The sequence below is a fragment of the Suricata suricatta genome, chromosome X (assembly GCF_006229205.1).
Source record: "Suricata suricatta isolate VVHF042 chromosome X, meerkat_22Aug2017_6uvM2_HiC, whole genome shotgun sequence".
Taxonomy (NCBI): domain Eukaryota; kingdom Metazoa; phylum Chordata; class Mammalia; order Carnivora; family Herpestidae; genus Suricata; species Suricata suricatta.
Window position 1 is genome coordinate 82,309,499 of NC_043717.1, and position 18,954 is coordinate 82,328,452.

The 18,954-nt window shown below is 45.9% G+C and overlaps 1 protein-coding gene across 5 annotated transcripts in view; it reads left to right on the forward strand.

The window, feature by feature from the left end:
• Nucleotides 1-18,670, forward strand: part of LONRF3 (LON peptidase N-terminal domain and ring finger 3) — a 36,421-nt gene extending 17,751 nt beyond the window's left edge. For 4 of the 5 annotated variants that reach the window (XM_029929764.1, XM_029929765.1, XM_029929768.1 and 1 more), the window contains 6 exons: nucleotides 4,440-4,554; nucleotides 6,408-6,529; nucleotides 8,061-8,219; nucleotides 8,885-9,047; nucleotides 10,290-10,439; nucleotides 13,206-18,670. In XM_029929764.1, the coding sequence (XP_029785624.1) occupies nucleotides 4,440-4,554; nucleotides 6,408-6,529; nucleotides 8,061-8,219; nucleotides 8,885-9,047; nucleotides 10,290-10,439; nucleotides 13,206-13,361 (865 nt within the window). In that variant the 3' untranslated portion in view covers nucleotides 13,362-18,670. The remainder of the gene's footprint in view (nucleotides 1-4,439; nucleotides 4,555-6,407; nucleotides 6,530-8,060; nucleotides 8,220-8,884; nucleotides 9,048-10,289; nucleotides 10,440-13,205) is intronic. The other variant, XM_029929766.1, reaches the window with a different exon arrangement.
• Nucleotides 18,671-18,954: the final 284 nt, after the last annotated feature.

Sequence of the window (18,954 nt, forward strand, 5' to 3'; positions counted from 1 at the left end):
CATCATGTAATTTCTGTCCTTGACAGAATGTATTAAATAAGCAAACACTACCAACAAGCAAAATAAGCTTCTGCACTGCAAAGGAAACAATCAAGAAAACTAATAGGCAACCGACAGAATGGGAAAAGATAGTTGCAAATGACATATCAGATAAAGGGCTAGTATCTAAAATCTACAAGGAACTCACCAAACTTCACACCCACAAAACAAATAACCCAGTGAAGAAATGGGCAGAAGACATAAACAGACACTTCTCCAAAGAGGACATTCAGATGGCCTACAGGCACATGAAACGATGCTCAACATCACTCATCATCAGGGAAACACAAATCAAAACCACACTGAGATACCACCTCACACTAGTCAGAGTGGCTAAAATGAACAAAGCAAGAGACTATAGATGCTGGCGAGGGTGTGGAGAGACGGGCACCCTCCTTCACTGTTGGTGGGAATGTAAACTGGTGCAGCCGCTCTGGAAAACAGTGTGGAGGTTCCTCAAAGAACTATCCATAAAAACGTATCCTCTTAACGAACATTACTCATCACACTTGCTCAGTTCAAGAACTCAACCATGGCCAGGACCCCAGAAGCCTTCCATGTGCTGCTTCCAAATCACAGCTCCTTGCCCCCTGCCCACCGAAATCACTATCTTGACTTTAGTCTCTTCTTTTTTATTTATCTTTTATTGATTTATTTTGAGAGAGCTGAGGGAGGGCCAGAGAGGGAGGGGGAGAGAAAGAGAGAGAGAGAGAGAGAGAGAGAGAGAGAGAATCCCAAGTAGGCTCTGCACTGTCAGGAACTGAGATCATGATCTGAGCTGAAACCGAGTTGGACGCTTAACTGACTGAGCCACCCATGCACCCTGTTGTCTCTTCTTCTTAAAAATAGTTTTAGCCCCCCACCCCATGTTTGCATCTCTAAATGGGGTTTTTACCTATTTCTAAAAAGCTTTACATAAATCGAATAGTCCTGTTTCTTTCTGTTCTGGCCTCTTTACCGCAGTTGTAAGGTTTATTCATGTCGCTGCATGTCGGTGAAGTTTGTTTTCATTAGTGTGTAGTGTCCCATGGTATGAACCTACCACACAGTTTCCTATCCAGTTCTATGGTAGACAGACATTTGGGCTGTCTCTAGTTTGAGGCTACTGTGGGCAACGTTGCTATAAGCAGCTTTTGTGTATGCAGGTGCATATAAATCTTTGCTTGTTTTGAGTGGGTTCTCTCTCTTTTTCTTACTGATTTATAGGAGCTTGAATGTATGTTCTAGATACAAGTACTCTGTTAGTCATGTGCGCTGCACATACCATCTTCCAGCTTGCAGCTTGCCTTTCTGCTCTTCTAATGGGCTTTTTTGATGAACTTACAAGTTCTTCATTTTAACGCACCGAACATTATCAATCCTTTCATTTATAGTTAGTGGGGTTTTAGTGTGTGTGTGTGTGTGTTTGTATGTCATGCTTAAAAAAAATCTTTTTTTTTTTCTTTTACCTTGAGGTCTTAGAGATGTTCTCTTGTATCTTCTAAAAGCTTTAGTGTTTCACGTTTCTGTTTCCAGCACATGTGGAAGTGATGTTTGTGTATGGTGTGAGAGATGGCCCGCCTTCCTTTCCTCGTACGGACAGCCAGCTATCCCAAATGGCATGTATTGAGAATGCTATTTATGTACTGAACATCCCCCCCCCACCGCTTTGAAGTGCCACAGTTGCCATAAATCAAGAGTCTGGATCTGGGTCTATTTCTGGGCTTTCTATTCTATCCATGGATCCATGTGCCCTGCACCGTTTCAATCACTGCAGCTTTATAAGGTCTACGGAGACTTGATTAGGTCTTCTCTACTTCCTTTCAATGAGGTGTCTATAGTTTTTTCCCCATAGAGGGCTCGTGCAACTTTCATTGGGCTTAATCCTGGGTACTTGATTTTTGAAAGCAATCGTAAATGTTATCATTTTAAAAAATGTATTTTCTCATGTCTTTTTGCTGGTGTATAGAATACAGTTGTGTGTATGTACATGTAGCTAACATCCTTTCGAATATAGCAATTCTTATGGATTTTAAGAACATTCTGCAGATTCTTTCAGATCTTCTCAGGCCACCATCACATTGTGTGTGAATAGGGACAGATTTGGCTTTCTTCCATTCTAATCCTCGTACTTTTATATTTTTCTTCTTGCCTTAGTACACTGGCTAGGACGTCCATCATAAAGAGTGCTTTTGAAAGTTTATTTTACTTTTTGGGCTATTTAATAACTGACCTTTATTAATTATGCTAAGCAAATTAACCGCTTCTTAAAACAGGATTAAAACATTCAAAAAGTAGAAAAAGTGAATATATGAAAAGTCTCCCTCCTACTCCAAACCTTCATTGGCTTGGTTTGGTTTGGTTTTGTTTTAATTTCAACATTTTAGCAATTTTTGTTTGTACTGGCCTGTAGTTGCAAAACATGGCCTTTTCAGCGTCCTGTTCGATGTCTGTCCTCTCATCTCCTAGAAGTCCGGTGCCACCTTGTCTCTGTCACATGCCGGCGCCTAGCTCCGCATCCGAACACGGTAGGCACCTGGAGCACATTTGCCGAGTGGATAAGAGAATGTGCTTTGTGGAGAGCTTGTTAAATCTAAACTGATTTCTCTTACACTATTCTCTCCTTTCCCACAAGATGCTTTCCCCTCAAATTCCACTAGAATTTTTTTTTTTAAATCAAGGAAGAGGGGAATGTGCTAGCAGCTGGTAGTCTTTCCTTGGCTTGTTAAAAATATCAAATCTCCATCCCTCCCCTGGACTTGGTGAATCACTAACTTTATCCAATGGGGCCTCACCGTGTCTGTTTTTTTTTTTTTTTTTCCTGGTAAAGCTCTACGGGTAGAGTTGATCATTAGGTTTGGGGACTTATACAGAGGATGCCTGTGCAGAGATTAGGAGGGTGTGTAATACAGTGATTCTCAATTTTGGCTGCACATTAAAACCACCAAGGAGCTTTAAAAAAACAAAAAAACAAAAAAACCATCCTGCCGCCCTTGCCCTTGCCCTGGACCAACTGCCCTGGACCTCTGCAGGCGTGCTCCCTGGCATCCTGTCGTGTTTAAAAGTTCTGCAGGTGATGGTGGGGGACATGGGTTTAAAGAGGCCCATGAGGAGATGTTTGGGGGTGATGGGTGTGTTCATGACCTTGACTGTGGAGATCCTTTGTTTCATAGGTGTGGACGTATGTTAAAACTCATCACGACGTTCACTGTAAGTGTGTACCGTGTGTTGCATGGCAGTCAGACATCCGTAAAGCTACGTCAAGAAAAAGCGCCCCAGGTGATTCTCATAAACCAGCTGGGTCGCGGGTCTTGGTTCAGGTTTTTTCCTCAAGTACTTTTCGGCTCTGACATTTTGACTCTGCTCAGCCGGGCTGAGTGGGCCCAGCTGTTGGTACACCTCCTGGCCACGCGAGGGGGCTGTGCAGCCGGTGGCCTCTTCCTCCCAGCCGAACACTCTTGCAAGGTCCAAACAGGCTGGTCGGGCGCCTGTCTTTCCCTTTTGTCTGTCCTCCTGGTGAGCGCCAGCCCCTCTTCTGAACCACTGTCGCCAGCTGCCCCCACCCACTGGTCCTGCCGCAGGTGAGCCTTTCTTTTTCAAAACGGCAAAGTAAATCCGTGAGTCTCTGAATGTATGGGATGGCTTTTAAAAAGATTCCCCAGATTGCTTTGAAAATATCCAGCTCCTGCAAAGGAACTAAAATAGGATGTCAGCAGAGTATATGTGTGCACACCTGCATACGTTTATATGTACGTCTTCGTCAGGAAGTGCGCTAACAGTATTACTCTCCTTCCCCTAAGAAAATGATCCATTCATACAAAAGGCAGTTACGTGCTTGCTGCAGGTACAATTTCGAGATCCTTCAGGCGGTAATCGTTGCTTAGGTAAAAATGGAAAGAAGGTTAGCAAGCAATCCAAGTCTTTTTTTTTCTGTTGTGTATGTGATCTCGAGTCCTGAAATGCATAAATGTGTGAGACAGAGTGTGTGCGTCTCTGTGTGCATGTGCTTATCTGCCTCTGTGTTTATGTGTCTTCAGGCGAACAGGTTGGCTGAATATTTTAGAATGTAATCTACTTAAACACTCTGGGCATTCATCTCGATTTTTCTGAGACCTGGCAGGGAGAAACAATCTGGATGCCAGTCAGAAGAGGCCGACTAGAACTAATGCTACAAAATGATCCAGCTATGTCAGAAATGTGGATAAATGCATTATTTTAAAATCCAGCTCAGAAATCAAAAGCAAATGCTTTTCCGAAGTGCAACAACAGCATGGAATTATGTTTAAAAAGAAAGACAGCCCCCTCCCCTCTTACACACATGGAATTTTCCGAATGGTACTGTAGAAGCCTAACATTGAGTAGCTCTTTTATTTTTTGTCTGATTGCATCATTTTTCTTCCATCTTGATTCCTAAATTTCAGATTATTCTACGAGCCAGTCACAATACCTTGTGGTCATACATTTTGTTTAAAATGCCTTGAAAGATGCCTAGATCACGATGCAAAGTGTCCTCTGTGCAAAGATGCTCTTTCGCAGGTAAACAATTCTTCCTTTCTTGACTAGGTTAGATTATTTGGAATTGGATACTAAAATGGTGTCCTGTTGCATCCTAAGCCAGCGCCCTGGGCTGGGGCAAAAGACCCTCTCAAACCACCTATTTTTCCTGCCTTAGAGCTATCCCTCCCCTCTTTGCCAGGTCCTTCAGAAAGATTAGAGAACGTCTAGCTTTTTATGAACTGTCAATTGTGAAATTAATTGGTGTTGGGAACAAAAGCATTACCTGACGGTAAACATGGGTCCTGGTGCTAAGCCATCCATCATGGCACCCGAGTCACCGCAGTCTTACATGAATCCTCTGCCCTCTCTGGGATTGGACTAGAGCAGCTCTGAATTTCCTATAGCACAGGAATACCTAGGAGCCCACCCTCAGGGACTGGTGTGGCACACATCACAGCCAGCATGAATGCTCCTTGACCCTTGTCATCCCTGAGGAGAGGTCAGAGAGGCAGGACACTCCCTAGGTGAAGTCACACGTTGGGTTTTCCCAACACCCAAATATGTAAACTAAGAGAATGGAGTGAAATGAACATCCAGGATGACCCTGGGGGGTACGTAATGGGTTGGAGGGGAGGGTAACCGGCAAGCCTTGCCTAGATAAGGGGGTGGGATTCTTGGAGCCTGATCGTGGGTGAGAGGCCTGTGGTCCTTATACTTAAATATACATTTGTGTTGTGGCAACACTGCAACATGCAAATAAGCAGAGGGGAGAAAAATCTACCTGGTGCTCAGCACGTGGAGAAAACCACCATTAGCATTTTAATATGTGCCTTTCCTGGGTTTTTGTTTTAGCATCAGGGGAGGAGTCATGTCTGTGGGTTAGCCACCTCCTGAGTCACTGCGGATGATGTGGGTCCCGGAAGACACTCCTGTCTATCTCTTTGTATTCACACAGAGTCGCACGTACATCATTTCCAAGAGAGAGAAACCATTTTATTCTAATCGTCTCTACTGCAGAATAGACCCACATAGCCCATACTGGGAAAGGGAAAAATCATTCTCTAACCAGCCATTTTATACTCAGGAGCTCCCCCTGCTGAGTCTGCATGGGTAGTGTCCGCAGCAAATGATTCGCAGATGTTTTAACTCCCATTGTCTGGTTCACACAGTTAAATCCCCTCTGCTTACGGATCCCTGCATATTCAGGAAGTTAGGGGTGTTTGGGAGCATAGTAATAGTGACACTTGGGCCTGAGTCCGATTTGAAATCCTGGTTTATAACATAATTTCAGTGATACCTGGATGGAATATTTAAAAAATGAATAGACACGATCCCCAGGATTCAGCTGTTGTGTTTTGTTTTTAGCTAAAATTAGAGGGGGAAAGATATTTAGACTGGCAATGTGCAGACACCAAGCATTGAGGTGGGGTAGGGTGGGGGTGGGAGGGATCAGGGAAAGATCAGTGACTGAAAGTGGCTTTTTCGTTCCCTGAGCCTTTTGACCACACACTTTCAGCATATTGCAGATGGAGACCATTTTTGCCAGCTTGTAAATTCAGTCATCAAAAAAAAAAAAAAAAAAAAAAGGGAAGGGAAGGATGTTCCCCCTTTTTTGACCAGAACATAATCTCAGTTTGAGTATTTTAGGAAAGCTAAAGTTTTGAAACTTCCATGCAGGTCTTTTCCCCTTGTTAAAATATTTTTTCTAATTATAAAAGGAATCGTGGGTAAAGTCCAGAGAATACATGCATCATGATGTTACTAGCTGCTAACGTGTGGGGCCAAGTAACTCCCAATATGTGGGTGATTCAGCTCTTCTGCTGATTACGTCAGAAGTGCTTTGTGTTTTTCTGATGGCCACGTAATACCCAGTTGTCCTGTTCCCTCTGTAGTGCCTGGTGTCCAGAAAATATAGCAAAAATGTCATAATGGAAGAGCTAATAGCAAAATTCCTGCCCGAAGAACTCAAGGAGCGGAGGCGGCTTTATGAAGAAGAAATGGAGGAACTGTCTAAGTACGTACCTGCGTCCCTTTTCGGTTTCACTCCTAACTGCTCATAGAAGCGAGCTGGCACATTCTGTCCTCACCGCCCACTTAGTGGTATCCTGTCAGTCGCTTGCGATCGGCCTTGGTGAGCGCTATCTGCACTATGGGAATCAGCAAGTGCTATATGCCAGAGCTTTCCACCCCCGACAGCCAGTTTTTTTGGCATTTGCCAGCACAGCCCTGAGGGAACGTAAGCTCAGCCGCCGGTGGGCTTCCTGCCTACCCCATAGAGAACATGTCTGAACCGCCATGAGTTCATTTGAGTGGGCCTCTCACTTCCAACATGTTTTCCCAAGAAGCCAGAAAATGAATCCTTCTTTTTTCCTCATTGATTTACTGTAGAGCAAGTCAGGGCATCTTTATTTCTACTTCTGATTCTTACATTCGCCTCGAGTCTCTCTGAGCCCTTCTCTCAAATATCGAATGGCTTCTTCATAGACAGTGGAATATACAAGCGGGGTTTCTATTTAAAGAAATCCTAAACTTCATCCTTTGGGGATTTGGTCAGGTGGTCTCATCTGTTCAGAGGTCCCAGTGTTGGATTTGTCATAGAAGAGAACAGGGATCCAGGAGGAGCTGGCCCAATTGGGGTGACTTCCCGTCAGGCTGTGCGTGTGCTGCTTCACGGACACTGGCAGGCTGGACCCCTGGTCTGGCTCCAGAGCTTACATACCAGTGTGTCTGCAGCGGTGCAGCCCGGCTGTCAGGGCTTAAGGGCTCCCGGTGATTGTGACACACTGGTGCATCTCTGGGTGAGAGGATGCTTGCCTCCCTGTGGCTCCCTCCTCCTCCTTCCTGCCAGACTGGGTGGGCCCCCCCCCTGCTTTGCACATTTGTCATGCTGATGAAGACCTTGCAGAGATTTTCTCACCATCTCCCTGGAGAGCTGGGGCCACTTTTACTGCCAGCAGGACACCTGAAGAGGTTGTTCTGAGCAGAGGGCATGAAGGGAAGAAAAAACTCTGAGGTTTAACCATCCCCCACAATGTGAAGGTACTAGAGGGCATTTTAATTTTTTTAATTTTTTTACATTTATTTACTTTTGAGAGACAGAGAGAGACAGAGCACGAACAGGGGAAGGGCAGAGAGAGAATGAGACATAAAATCTGAAGCAGGCTCCAGGCTTTGAGCTAGCAGTCAGCACAGAGCCGGATGCGGGGCTCGAACCCAGAACTGTGATATCATGACCTGAGCCGAAGTCTGACGCTCAATCTACTGAGCCACCCAGGCGCCCCCTAGAGGGCGTTTTTAAACCCAAATTAGAATGTACAGAATGTCAGTTTCAATCTCTTCATTCTTAATGCTCACCTCTGCACCAGTAATGGGACTTAACCCACAGTGTTGGTGGCATCTTAGGTTTTTTTTTTTTTTTTAATCAGCCATCAAAACCTGAGGTCTCCTTGTCCTCCTGGGGGGGAGCCACGAGGTGACATTTGACCAACCTTTGTGCGTTCTGCTTCACGGCTTTGAGGAATCTTGTCATCTGCTCTTCCTGACAGCTTGAATAAGAACGTGCCTATTTTCGTGTGTACTATAGCCTATCCCACAGTTCCTTGTCCCCTGCACATCTTCGAGCCTTGTTACCGTCTGATGATTCGTAGATGCATTGAAACAGGTACAAGACAGTTTGGCATGTGCCTTGGAGATCCTGTCAATGGGTAAGTGAGGAGCTATGTGAGTATAAAAGCAAGTTGGGTAGACAGGGATTGGGGCTTACTTTGGGGTGCTCCCAGGAGATGGGGAGGCCCGGCTCCTGAGGTCTAGCCAGCTCACGACCATGAGCATTTGTAGAGACCTGGGTCTCTTTGGCCCCTAGTTTACAACGTGATAGGTTATCTATTTAAAGGAAGCCCAGAATGAATCTTTTGTTAAACGAGCGGTACATACTATAAAACTGGTTTTAGTGTAAGACGGTGGGGCCTGGGCTCACGCTGCCCGGGTTCATACTCTGGCTCCATCCTTGGAGCAACTTTGCCTTTGGGCACGTCACGTAACCTTTCTATAACTCAGTTTCCTTATCTGTAAAGCGGGCACAACGATAGTGAGGGTGCTGAGGAGATTGGTGAGTCAGTGCGCAAGCGTGCTGGGCACGGTACCTGACACCACAGAGGGTATCCTCAAGAAGTGGGAGCAGTTATGTTATTATGTTAAGCTTTTTCGTTGCCCAGGCACTGCCTGTTGTGTGGTTGCAGCTGTAGACCAGGACAGGCAAATAGGCAGGAGTCCTTGGATGCACAGCCTGGGGTTACAGAGAGGGCTGGGGACCCAGGCCACAGAAAGAGTGCCTCAAAAACTTACTTCCTTGCTCATTCCCGATACACAGGTTTGCAGAATACGGCTGCATCCTGGAGATCAGAAATGTTCAGTTCTTTGCTGATGGCCGCTCGGTGGTGGACAGCGTGGGCCGGCGGCGCTTCAAGGTCCTCCATCAGGGCCATCGAGATGGTTACAATATAGCAGACATTGAATACATCGAAGACCAAAAGGTGAGGGTGGCCCGTGGCCAAAGAGTCCCAAAGCCAGCCTATCCCCGTAGCTTGGCAGGAAAAGAGGTTTGCCAAAGAATTTCTCAGCCCTGTTGGGGGCCTTGGGATTTCTCGCCAAATGGCTGCCGGGTTGCTGTTCTATCATAGATTGGCAGCAGGAGCACCTTGGGGGCTGGCGCTTCCTGCTTGGTTGCTGAGTTGTATTCCTGCATAAGAAATGCCAAGCCAGACCAATAACCCCAGGGCCCATTCAGCCTAGGAGTTAGGCCTCTGCCCAAGATACCAAGGGATAGATCTGGGAGCAATACCTACACTGATATATTTTATTTATCAATGTCTTTATATTTTCAAACATCTTATTTTGAGATCATTCTAGATTCACATGTATGTCTGTATTTTTATTTAAAAATTTTTTTTAATGTTTATTTACTTTTGAGAGAGACAGACACTGAGTACAAGTCAGGGAAGGGTAGAGAGACAGGCAGACACAGAATCCAAAGCAGGCTCCAGGCTCTGAGCTGTCAGCACAGAGCCTGATGTGGGGCTCAAACCCGCGATCCATGAGATCAGGACCTGAGCCAAAGTCAAACGTTCAACCGACTGAGCCACCCAGGTGCCCCAGCATCTGTATTTTTAAATGCGCAACCTGGCTATGGGTTTTTCCCCACAATGCATCATCCCCTAAAGCAGAAAGATAAGGTATCTAGTTCATCCTTGGTTTTCTGGACTGGTAGGTAGAACAAGAGGTGAATAATCCCATGCTCATTTATATTTACATTCACAGCATAGGATAAGATGAGTAAATGTTCAATCAACGAATGAAGGTATTGGACTTGAAAAATAGAGTTACATGATGAGAAACAGACACACTTGTGTCCCTCTTCCCAGTGGGCAATGGGAAAACAGATGTAAGACATGAAAAGGAGAGAGGCGTAAACTAGCATAAGCTAGTTTAACAGCATGCCTCTACTCAGGCCAATTGGCATCCCGGTTTTCAGTCTATCTTGCTGTTTCAGCTAATTTACCCAGCAGAACCTTTCTTCTTCCTCCGCACTCAGCAGTAGTCACGCACAGCCCACTCTCTGGCTGAGGAGCGTTTCACACGCCACACAGGAGAAAACTGGGTGGGCGGACCTTCCTAGGGAGGCGGGCTGGGTGCCCAGAGGGAGTCTGGCGTCCACAGAAGCTTTGGGAGTGGTGGAGAAGGGACAGAGTGCTTCATTTCCACTTTGACACTTTCAGGTTCAAGAAGAGGATCGTGCTGAGCTCATGGGATTACATAACTGTGTCTATGAGCAGGCATCATTGTGGTTTCATTCGCTCAAAACCTCCCTGAAGAATCGAATTGTCATTCACTTTGGTCCAATGCCAGAGAAAGATGCTGATCCTCAGGTATATAAAAAAGTCTCTTTGTAATGGGCTGTCCCACGCCCTCACCCAGATGACACAGCCCAGGGTTTGGGATTAGGTGGGTGCATGGTTGCCATCCAGCAGATCAAGGGCAGAGAGGAAGATAGATCCAATTTGGTACCGTCTGCCTGGGCAGTGGGCATCAAGGGGTAAGACTCAAAGGATCTGAAGTCAGGATTGGAGCAATAAAGCAAAGCAGGAGGCACATGGATCCAAGACAGGTTTTATGAGAGAATCAGGTGAGAGATTGGGAATGCAGACACCATTGACAGAAGAATCTGCAGTGGGAGTCCATTTTCTCATGTGTTGTGGTGACAAGATTCGCACAAAGGCCAAGCTTAAGAGAAGGGTATCCTGGGAGCTGAGACTATAGGCTTCCATTTCTGGGGGGCTTCATAACCTTCACCCCCATTGTTGCAGGAGCTAGGAGACCGCACCAGCTCCCTTAGAAGATTCCAACTGCCAGACTGCAGACCCTTCTCATGTCTGGTTCCTCCCTGCCTCGCCTTGCACACCTAGACCCTGGTCATTGTCCTTGTGGGGGGTGAGCAGGTCCTCAGCAAACAGACCCAGTCTTTAAATTTACCTTTTGCTGAGGGCACATTTATACCAGAAAGTGGTTCATTACGTGCTGCTGGACCAAGTCTGTTTCCTGGGGGGACAGGTCCACTTGAGAGATCCAGCTGCCAATAGGAAGCTCTTCAGGAAAGTGGCAGTAGTTGAGTTTCCCCCAACTTTGCCCGATTAATCAGACAATACTCTCTGTCTAGGACATGGCTGGAGACAACTTAGTCCAGTATTTGCCCACCGTCGTCTTTCCTGCATTCTGAGCTGGCTCCACAGTGACTTTCTTGGTCATTTACTTGCACTCATTCCTGACTCTGTCACAGTAGTAAGATAGAGTATGTATATTCCGATCTCCCTGCCAACAGACCGATCCTTACCGCTCTGGCTGTGTGACCTGGGGTGAGACTCATCCCCTTTCTCAACTTTTCTCCCAGCTCTGAAATGGGGGAAGTGGATGAGGAGGTCTCTAATGTCCCCTCTTCTTCTTGCACCTATGGGTAAGAATACCCGTCTGTTGCCCCCCACCCCACTACTCGGCAAAGGCCAGTCAGTGCTTCCCAGTGGCTCTGGGCCACTGTGACTCAGGACTGCACCAGAGCTCCAAGCAAGCTCATGATCAAGTTTAATGTTCTCCTTCACCTTCTGGAAAGCATTCTCCCCTAGTCAGGCAGGGGGTAGCAATCAGCAGTGATACAGCATCTTTCATAAGAGAAAACGCAGATGCCACAGGAGTGATTCATAGGGGCTTGATGACATGGACAGACGAAATCTTGGTTCATTTCCTTTCTTATTAGAACTGTAATCCAGCAGGAAAAAAAAAAAAATCATCCAGTTTGATCCAGTCAGTGCTGCAGCCCCAGGGGCATCATTAATAAGAACGTCCTGAGCCTCAGAAGGAGGCTTCCTGAAGCAGCCCAGGTATTAACGTCAGCTTCGGTACCCTTGTTTAAGGGCCCTGGGAAAGAAAGTTCAGAGTATGTCAGTTTCATATTCAGAACTAGTAATAGGAGGGAGAGCCTGTCACAGAGCACAGTGAGGGACAAAAAAGAATTCAAAGGAAGCACAGGGAAGCCAGGACAATGGCAAGGTTTGGGAAGAACCAGGTACACCCGTCTGGAGGCAGATAACGCCATGTGTAGGTGGTCTGGCCACACTGTGGCTCTCCACAGCCCTAAACCAGCTTTCTGAAAGTTGTAAGCTGAGAGATTGCTTCGGGCTTCGTAGGAAATAAGTCCCAGCGCCTTAAAACGTGTGCCTAGGAAGCTGCCGACAGACAGAATTGAGGGGAAGGATTCACATGGGATGGGAAAGCTCTGTATTAGAAAGAAACCTCGGGACTGACTACATTTCTAATGCAAATGTCTTTTCAAATGGGACTTATTGCCAAGTGGGACTGTTGTGCTTTGGGGCTGTGGACCAGAGGCTTTGGTTTCAGAGGACGAGATAGCTATGGCCTTGTACAGTGACATGGCATATGTGGGCTACACTGCCTGCAGCCAGAAGCACGGAAATAAAGGGAGTTAAGAGACATGCCCAGCCCAAGGGATCATGGGACTCGAAGGCCCATGGGCTGTCTGCGTCCATCCAAAGAGCCTGAACAGAATCTTTGAAGTGGGCCAGACTGAGCTGTGGATATCCTAGCCCGCAGACCCCCATTGGCTGGGAAGTATAGCGTATCAGTTAGGACATCGATCTGTCCACTTTAACGACTACTAAACATAACCGTAGCGTGAAGCAGGCAGAGGGCTAGGGCAGCTCCGGCCCCGTGAGATCTTTCAGTGACCCAGTCTCCTTCATCACAAAGCGCTACCCTCCTTAGAATGTTGCCCCTGTCTTCTTGATAGAAGAAGGCTGGTCATGACCGTGTGCACGTGCTAGCTAGCGGGGGGGGGAAAAGTGAGAGGAAGGTGGAAGGCACAAGCCCCTTTCCCAGAGCTTGGCCCAGAAGTTTCATACATCACTTCCCTCTACATCTCATCAGTCTTGTGGCCGCCCCTCGCTGCAGTACAACCTCTGTTTTCTGGGTCCAATAAGGGGAGAAGTGGACGTGGGGCTGATGAGCAGTCTGCCTGACCCAGAAGCAGCTCCCACAGGGATGTTTACCCTGAACCTTGGGGACACCTGCGGGCAGATCTCATTTCAGTGGGAGGAGGGTGAGCCCACTGTGTTTCTCTGTTGCAGATGAACCCGGATGGTCCAGCCTGGTGCTGGTGGACATTAGCGGTCCTTCCCCTGGAAAGCCGAGCTCAGCTCCCGTTCCTAGCGATGAGGTCCTTGAAGGATCGACTGAATGGTATTTGGCGAATCCTGGCCTTTATAGCCCGGCACCAAAACTAGTGACAGTGGATTGCTGAGAAGGAGCACCCCCCCCCCCCGCCCCGCTCCCTACTGGTTTGGGGGAGCCCTCTTGTAAATATTTCTAACTGCAATAACATCTTAACAGAAGGAAGCATCAAACAGGCCTTGTCCTGCTGATGGCCGCAGAGAGGAATCGTGTAGAGAGACCAGAAGCACGGGGCCTGTTTGAAACTTCCTCGCTGAAGATGCTTCTTGACATGCTGCACAACTACATGCTCAGCAGAGGTGTTTAAGAGCCCAGAAAAAAAAAAATTCATTTGATTTTTGACATCCAGTTCTGAATGTTTAAAATGGTTTTGCTTTAATTTTGTCTCGCACAGTCACACGTGTAGTCAAAATGTGAAGCGCACATTCTGATAACGTTGCTGCGTTATTTCACGGACTTGAGTTCTCATTCCAGACAGTTCAGGTTTTATATGGCATTGTGTAAAAGAATGTTCGTCCTTCTTTCTGTTTTTGTAATTTATTTTTTGGCACTACTGTATACTTTTTTTTTCTACCTGTTTGTAACTGTTTTAAGTGTGCGTTACTGAAAAGCCAGTTGCTTTATTTATTAACGTGGTTTGCCATCCACCCAGGGGGAAGTAGCTACACTAGAAATGTGCCGTTTTTTGCTTTAACCATGTTCTACTGTGTTTGATCCCAGTTCGCAAATCATTTTTGTGTCTATCCCATGGGATGTGTAAAGGAGATTCAGAATCACGCTGAGATCATCCATCTTCACGGGTTCCTTCTTGCTTCCAGCGTGAATCCAATAGTACAAAATACATAAGTGATTTGTCAGACATTATGGAATAAGCCAGCGTAAAGTAAAATAACCCATTTCCTGGGTGTCATACAGAGCAGGGCTGAAGGAATGATTGATTTCTCTTGAATGAGAAGTTGACTCAGAGGGGCGTCTTTTGTTAGTGATCTGTGTTAGGCATTTATCTCAACAGTCTAATCACAAGCAAGTCTCTCTCGTCCCCAGTGTTAGTTAGGAATGGCCTTTTTGGGCAGGGTGTTATTTAACCCCTCAGAGGGAATTGTTTCCGGTTTGGCACCTCACAGCCCCACCCAAGTAGCCTCGGCACCTGTCTTCTCCTCAGGGTTCTGAGGGTCATGACCTGGCTAACATGTGTGAAAACACATGACGAAGGGCTAATTGTCATTGAATGTGTAAAAAAGCCAGTAGAAAAAGTAGAACCCTTAAAAAAAACAAGAGACAGGCTGTCTTTTTGGTTTGTAAATCTTTTTAGAGGAAACATGTAAATCATTTAGAAAAAACAACCAATCCATGATTTTATCTAAACCCTGCCTTCCCTCCTAGCCGCCGTGGGCCAAAGATTTCAAGGTAGGAGAAGAATAGTGGTTAAGAAGGTAAGAGGGAGCCCTTGTTCAGCTTGCTCAGTGCTAGTGTGATTCCTTTAGTGCCAGGAGACCCTGACACCTGACAGAGACTGTGCGGATGGGGGGTGGGGGTCATAACGACAGAGCGAGATTAGGGCAGGCAAGAAGTGAGTCCCGCCATTTGTACCGCCGTGTGCATGATGCCCCCACGTGATCTTGGACGGACGCGGTGCAGCGCATCCTCTTTCGAGGAGAGGTGAGTGCCTCAAGTAACCCATCTGACTTCTTCCCACTACCCGCAGCCAGAAGCAGAGGAGAGAGAAGGAGGTGATCCAGGCATCAGGAAAGTGATTCATGTAAGCAGAAACCAGTCCTTTCTGAACTTGCTAAACGGAGGCCATGTTGTCAGAGCATTGTTACGAGGTTTGATGTTCACAGCCAGACTGGGCCGGCGCAGTAGAGGCACGGTTACAGCCCAGGCAAGCTCTGCAGGGCTCAGGGAGCTGGAAATTAAGGGCTCCGCTTCCCGCTCGGTGCCCAGCCAGCCAGGAGGTCATAGGACTGTGGTCCTAGTGAAATCGCTTCCCGTCATCTAGTGTAAATGCAGCAAAGAAAAGGTCACCAACATCTCCACTTGGTAGATATTTTCCCTTGTGATTTAACTTTTTCTGGGCCCCAGTTTCCTTGCCTAGCGAACAAGCATCGTATGAGGTAACCCATGTAAATCGCTTAGCACAGTGCCTGGCACCTAGGAGACATCCAAAAAATGATGGCTGTGATTAGATTATTTACAGTTACAGAACGTGCTCAGGGACCCACATTTGCATAAAACTCTGCCTTTACTTGCAGTACCCATATCTGCCCCCTTTAAACATGGTTGGAGGCATCCACACCACTGATTTTCAGACCACAACCTGCTGCTTTACTGTTCATTTCTTTTGGAGCCAAGTCTGTTTGGGAAAATGAAACGACTAGAGAAGAGAGGAAGCTCAGCAGCAAGGGAGACTTCTGGGCCAGACTAAATAAGTAGAGCTGTTTGGAGGTCTAGAATTCCCGATCTACTGGAAGCCTTACATTCTAGCACCAGTAGAACAACCAACTCATCACTCCTTGCTCCCCAAAAAAGTATTAAAAATATTGGCCATGCCAGGGTGAATGGGTTTCACAGTCTGACTTCCTGGCTTGGTTCATGGGATTTCTTTATGCTGCCCCAACAAATTTATTTTGAACCTGCTATGTACCAGGTACTGAGCCAGGCGATTTCACATACGTGAGCTCATTAAATCACTTATTTTGCACATCAACCCTGTGAGATCAGGTATCCCTCCCAGAATCACAGATGAGGAGGCCGAGGCTCTGCGATGTTAAGCACTTTGCCCAGAGAAGACACTTAACCAGCTAATAGCATGGCCAGGCTTGATGCCGAACTCCTTTTGCATATTTTTTAACATTTTAAACAGTTTATGGTACACATAATTTTATTAGGCATGTCAACTGAGTCACAAAAGCGCCCCAGAGGCTTACAATTCAGATGGAAGTTGCAGGTGCCATAATCTAGGCATATCTCTAATTAATCTAGGTAGAAAGGGAAGTTTGATTTTTTTAAAAACACAGTTCCACATCCTAGAATGTTCCATGTTGACAAGCGAGCACTGAACTCCAGCAAATGTAGATCTGGCTGGGCAGAGTTGCACTGGGTTATTTTATAGCAAGCTCTGGTTTCAGCAGTGATGGGAGGCATGATGCAAGGCTAAGTCTTGGCTTTCTTTGGGACCTACTTGAATGGGACAGTCCGTTGAATGTGACCATTTTCACCACTTATCAATTGATTTTGCTGCAAAGCTTGAGTTTGAAGAGTATGCAGAGAAAAGACATAAAGCTACATCTAGGCCAGATGTACAAGACTTCCCCCTTGGTAGATCATGCCATTTATTTGGTTAATTTTTCTATCATGACCTAGATTTTTTTTCTCTGTGTATGTATATGTGTATATATATGTATATATATATATGTGTGTGTGTGTGTGTGTGTGTGTGTAGATATATAGATATATATCTATATAGATATATATTAGGTACCAGGCAGATACTATGCCTTTCTGCTTTGTACTGTACTACTGCTGCTAGCTAATAACCAGCAAAATGTAGAAAATGACAAATGATAGAAACTAATTTTCTGTAGACAACCTGGAGAAAAGAGTGTTTGCCCCTGACTTCGTGGGGCAGAGAACTATTTCAAGAACTTGCCTTTTCTGAAAACCAACTACATCTAGCCCCATGGGGCCAGTCAAGTCACTGCACGTGTGGCCCTTCCTGCATGGCCCTTCCCACTCTGCCCGTGGGGCTGGCTTGGGCTCAGATAATCCCCTGTGACTGGCCTTTGGGAGTAGTGGAGCTCCCAAGGCTGGTTCACAGCACCCAGAGGTCTCGTACTGTCAACAGCCTGCATACTGTTGATGGACTAGAATCCATTGGGAACAGTGTGCCCCCTGCCAACTCCATTTCCACGATAGGAGTTTTATTCGGGAACTCATTCCTTGAGTTCCCAACATGTTGACTTTGCATCCATTTCCGTTTATTGAGGCAGAATCATAGCAGAGGGGGTAGGATAAGGATGCAAATGGAAGGTGGCCCCCATAGTAGGAAAGAATAGATTTTTCAGCCCATCTGGGGCTTGAGAAATGAGGTTGATTTATGATTGAAAACAGTTCTGAAAGGTAGCCAGCTGCACAGGCTACAGGCTACGTCTTGTGGCCCTTCCTTCCTGCAGAGAGAAAGAAGGAAATGGAGTCATGTAAAATGTATACATTTAGTTCCTCTTAGAACGATAACTCCCACTGTTCAACTGTGTAATAATCTGGGTGGTGCACCTCCAGAGGTGAAATAAAGATGTTTTCACTTACAAATAGGTATTGTCCAACACGCTAAGTTCACCGTGAGAGAGAAGTGCCTGTAATGTCTGTACCTGTGTCATTTTAAAGCTTTTGCTTCATGACTTTGTAGCCGTTTGAAAATGTGTCGCAGCAAATGTGATTAACAGAACTTTACAAAGCCACATGGTAGCTTAGGCGTCATGTTAAAAGTTGCCTAATGTTTAGCTAATGTCAAAGCAACAACAATACACAACCACAAAATAAAAGAGCAAATAGGTCAATGTGGCATCATAGGCTTATCTGAGATAAACTAGTTCCATCATTTTACGCAGTCCTCAGTAATGCTGGGATTAAAATATCAAGCAAGCCATTCAAACAGTGGCAAATGTGTCTGTGTGTTTGTCTTTCCAGTTGTGTGTCAAGCAGCCATTGTACTTTTAACACTGTAACAAACTGAAAGGGGAATTAAGAGAACGCTTTTTTCCCCCCATATTGCTGTTCAACTACCTCTATATGCTTGGTTTCTCTGTAGGGTTTTCTTTCCCCCAAATCTGCAAAAACAAAGTGTCTGCTCCTCCGTGCTGTCATGACATTGGGATATAGACCATCGCTGTGAAAGCCATTCGTCCATTAAGAATGCTTCCCCATTGTCTCATTTTGCATCTAACAAAATTCTGCCCGTAACCTTAGGGCAAGAATTACCCAAATAGGTATCATTTTTTTGGAAGCTGAGTAGAAAGGAAAGCTCTCAGACCATTTACTTTGTTCCTGTTGCCGTTGCTTGTTATGCATTTGACCAGAAGGTCTCTCAAGGAAGACCTTGCGCTTAGACAGCAAGCTCATATGTACTTGACAGTGGAGGCTGATATGAGTTAATTAATGTGACCGATGTGTTCGGAAAACCCTGCCATATTGTTTTTAAAAATGTACCAGAGAATCCTGTTACTTAAAGAATTTCATTGAAGCACCTTGCCAATAACCCACCCCTAGTTTATTTGTTAAGTCCATTCACGTATTGGGTTTGCTTAAAGCGGAATGCACTACCTGCTGTGTTTTCTTTGGCATTATAAAACATTTGTGAAAGTGACTGACGTGTTTTTATTTCAGTTCAACTGTGTCTCAATGATGGGCTGTAGCTAAGGCCCAAAGCATGACCCTTTTGATGGGAGGACTGGTAAAATTGGGACAGTGCACAGCGCTGACCGAGCTCAGTCCGTTGCGCGAGTCTCCAGTGTCTTGTCCTCACAGTGCCCATTGTAGTCTCCTGCCATCAGTGACTTTATGCGGGGTCTGTTTTGCCCCTGGGAAAACAATACAAGTGGGGAGGGACAAATGAATAGCAAATTCCACGTGGGCCTGACCTTTGTATAA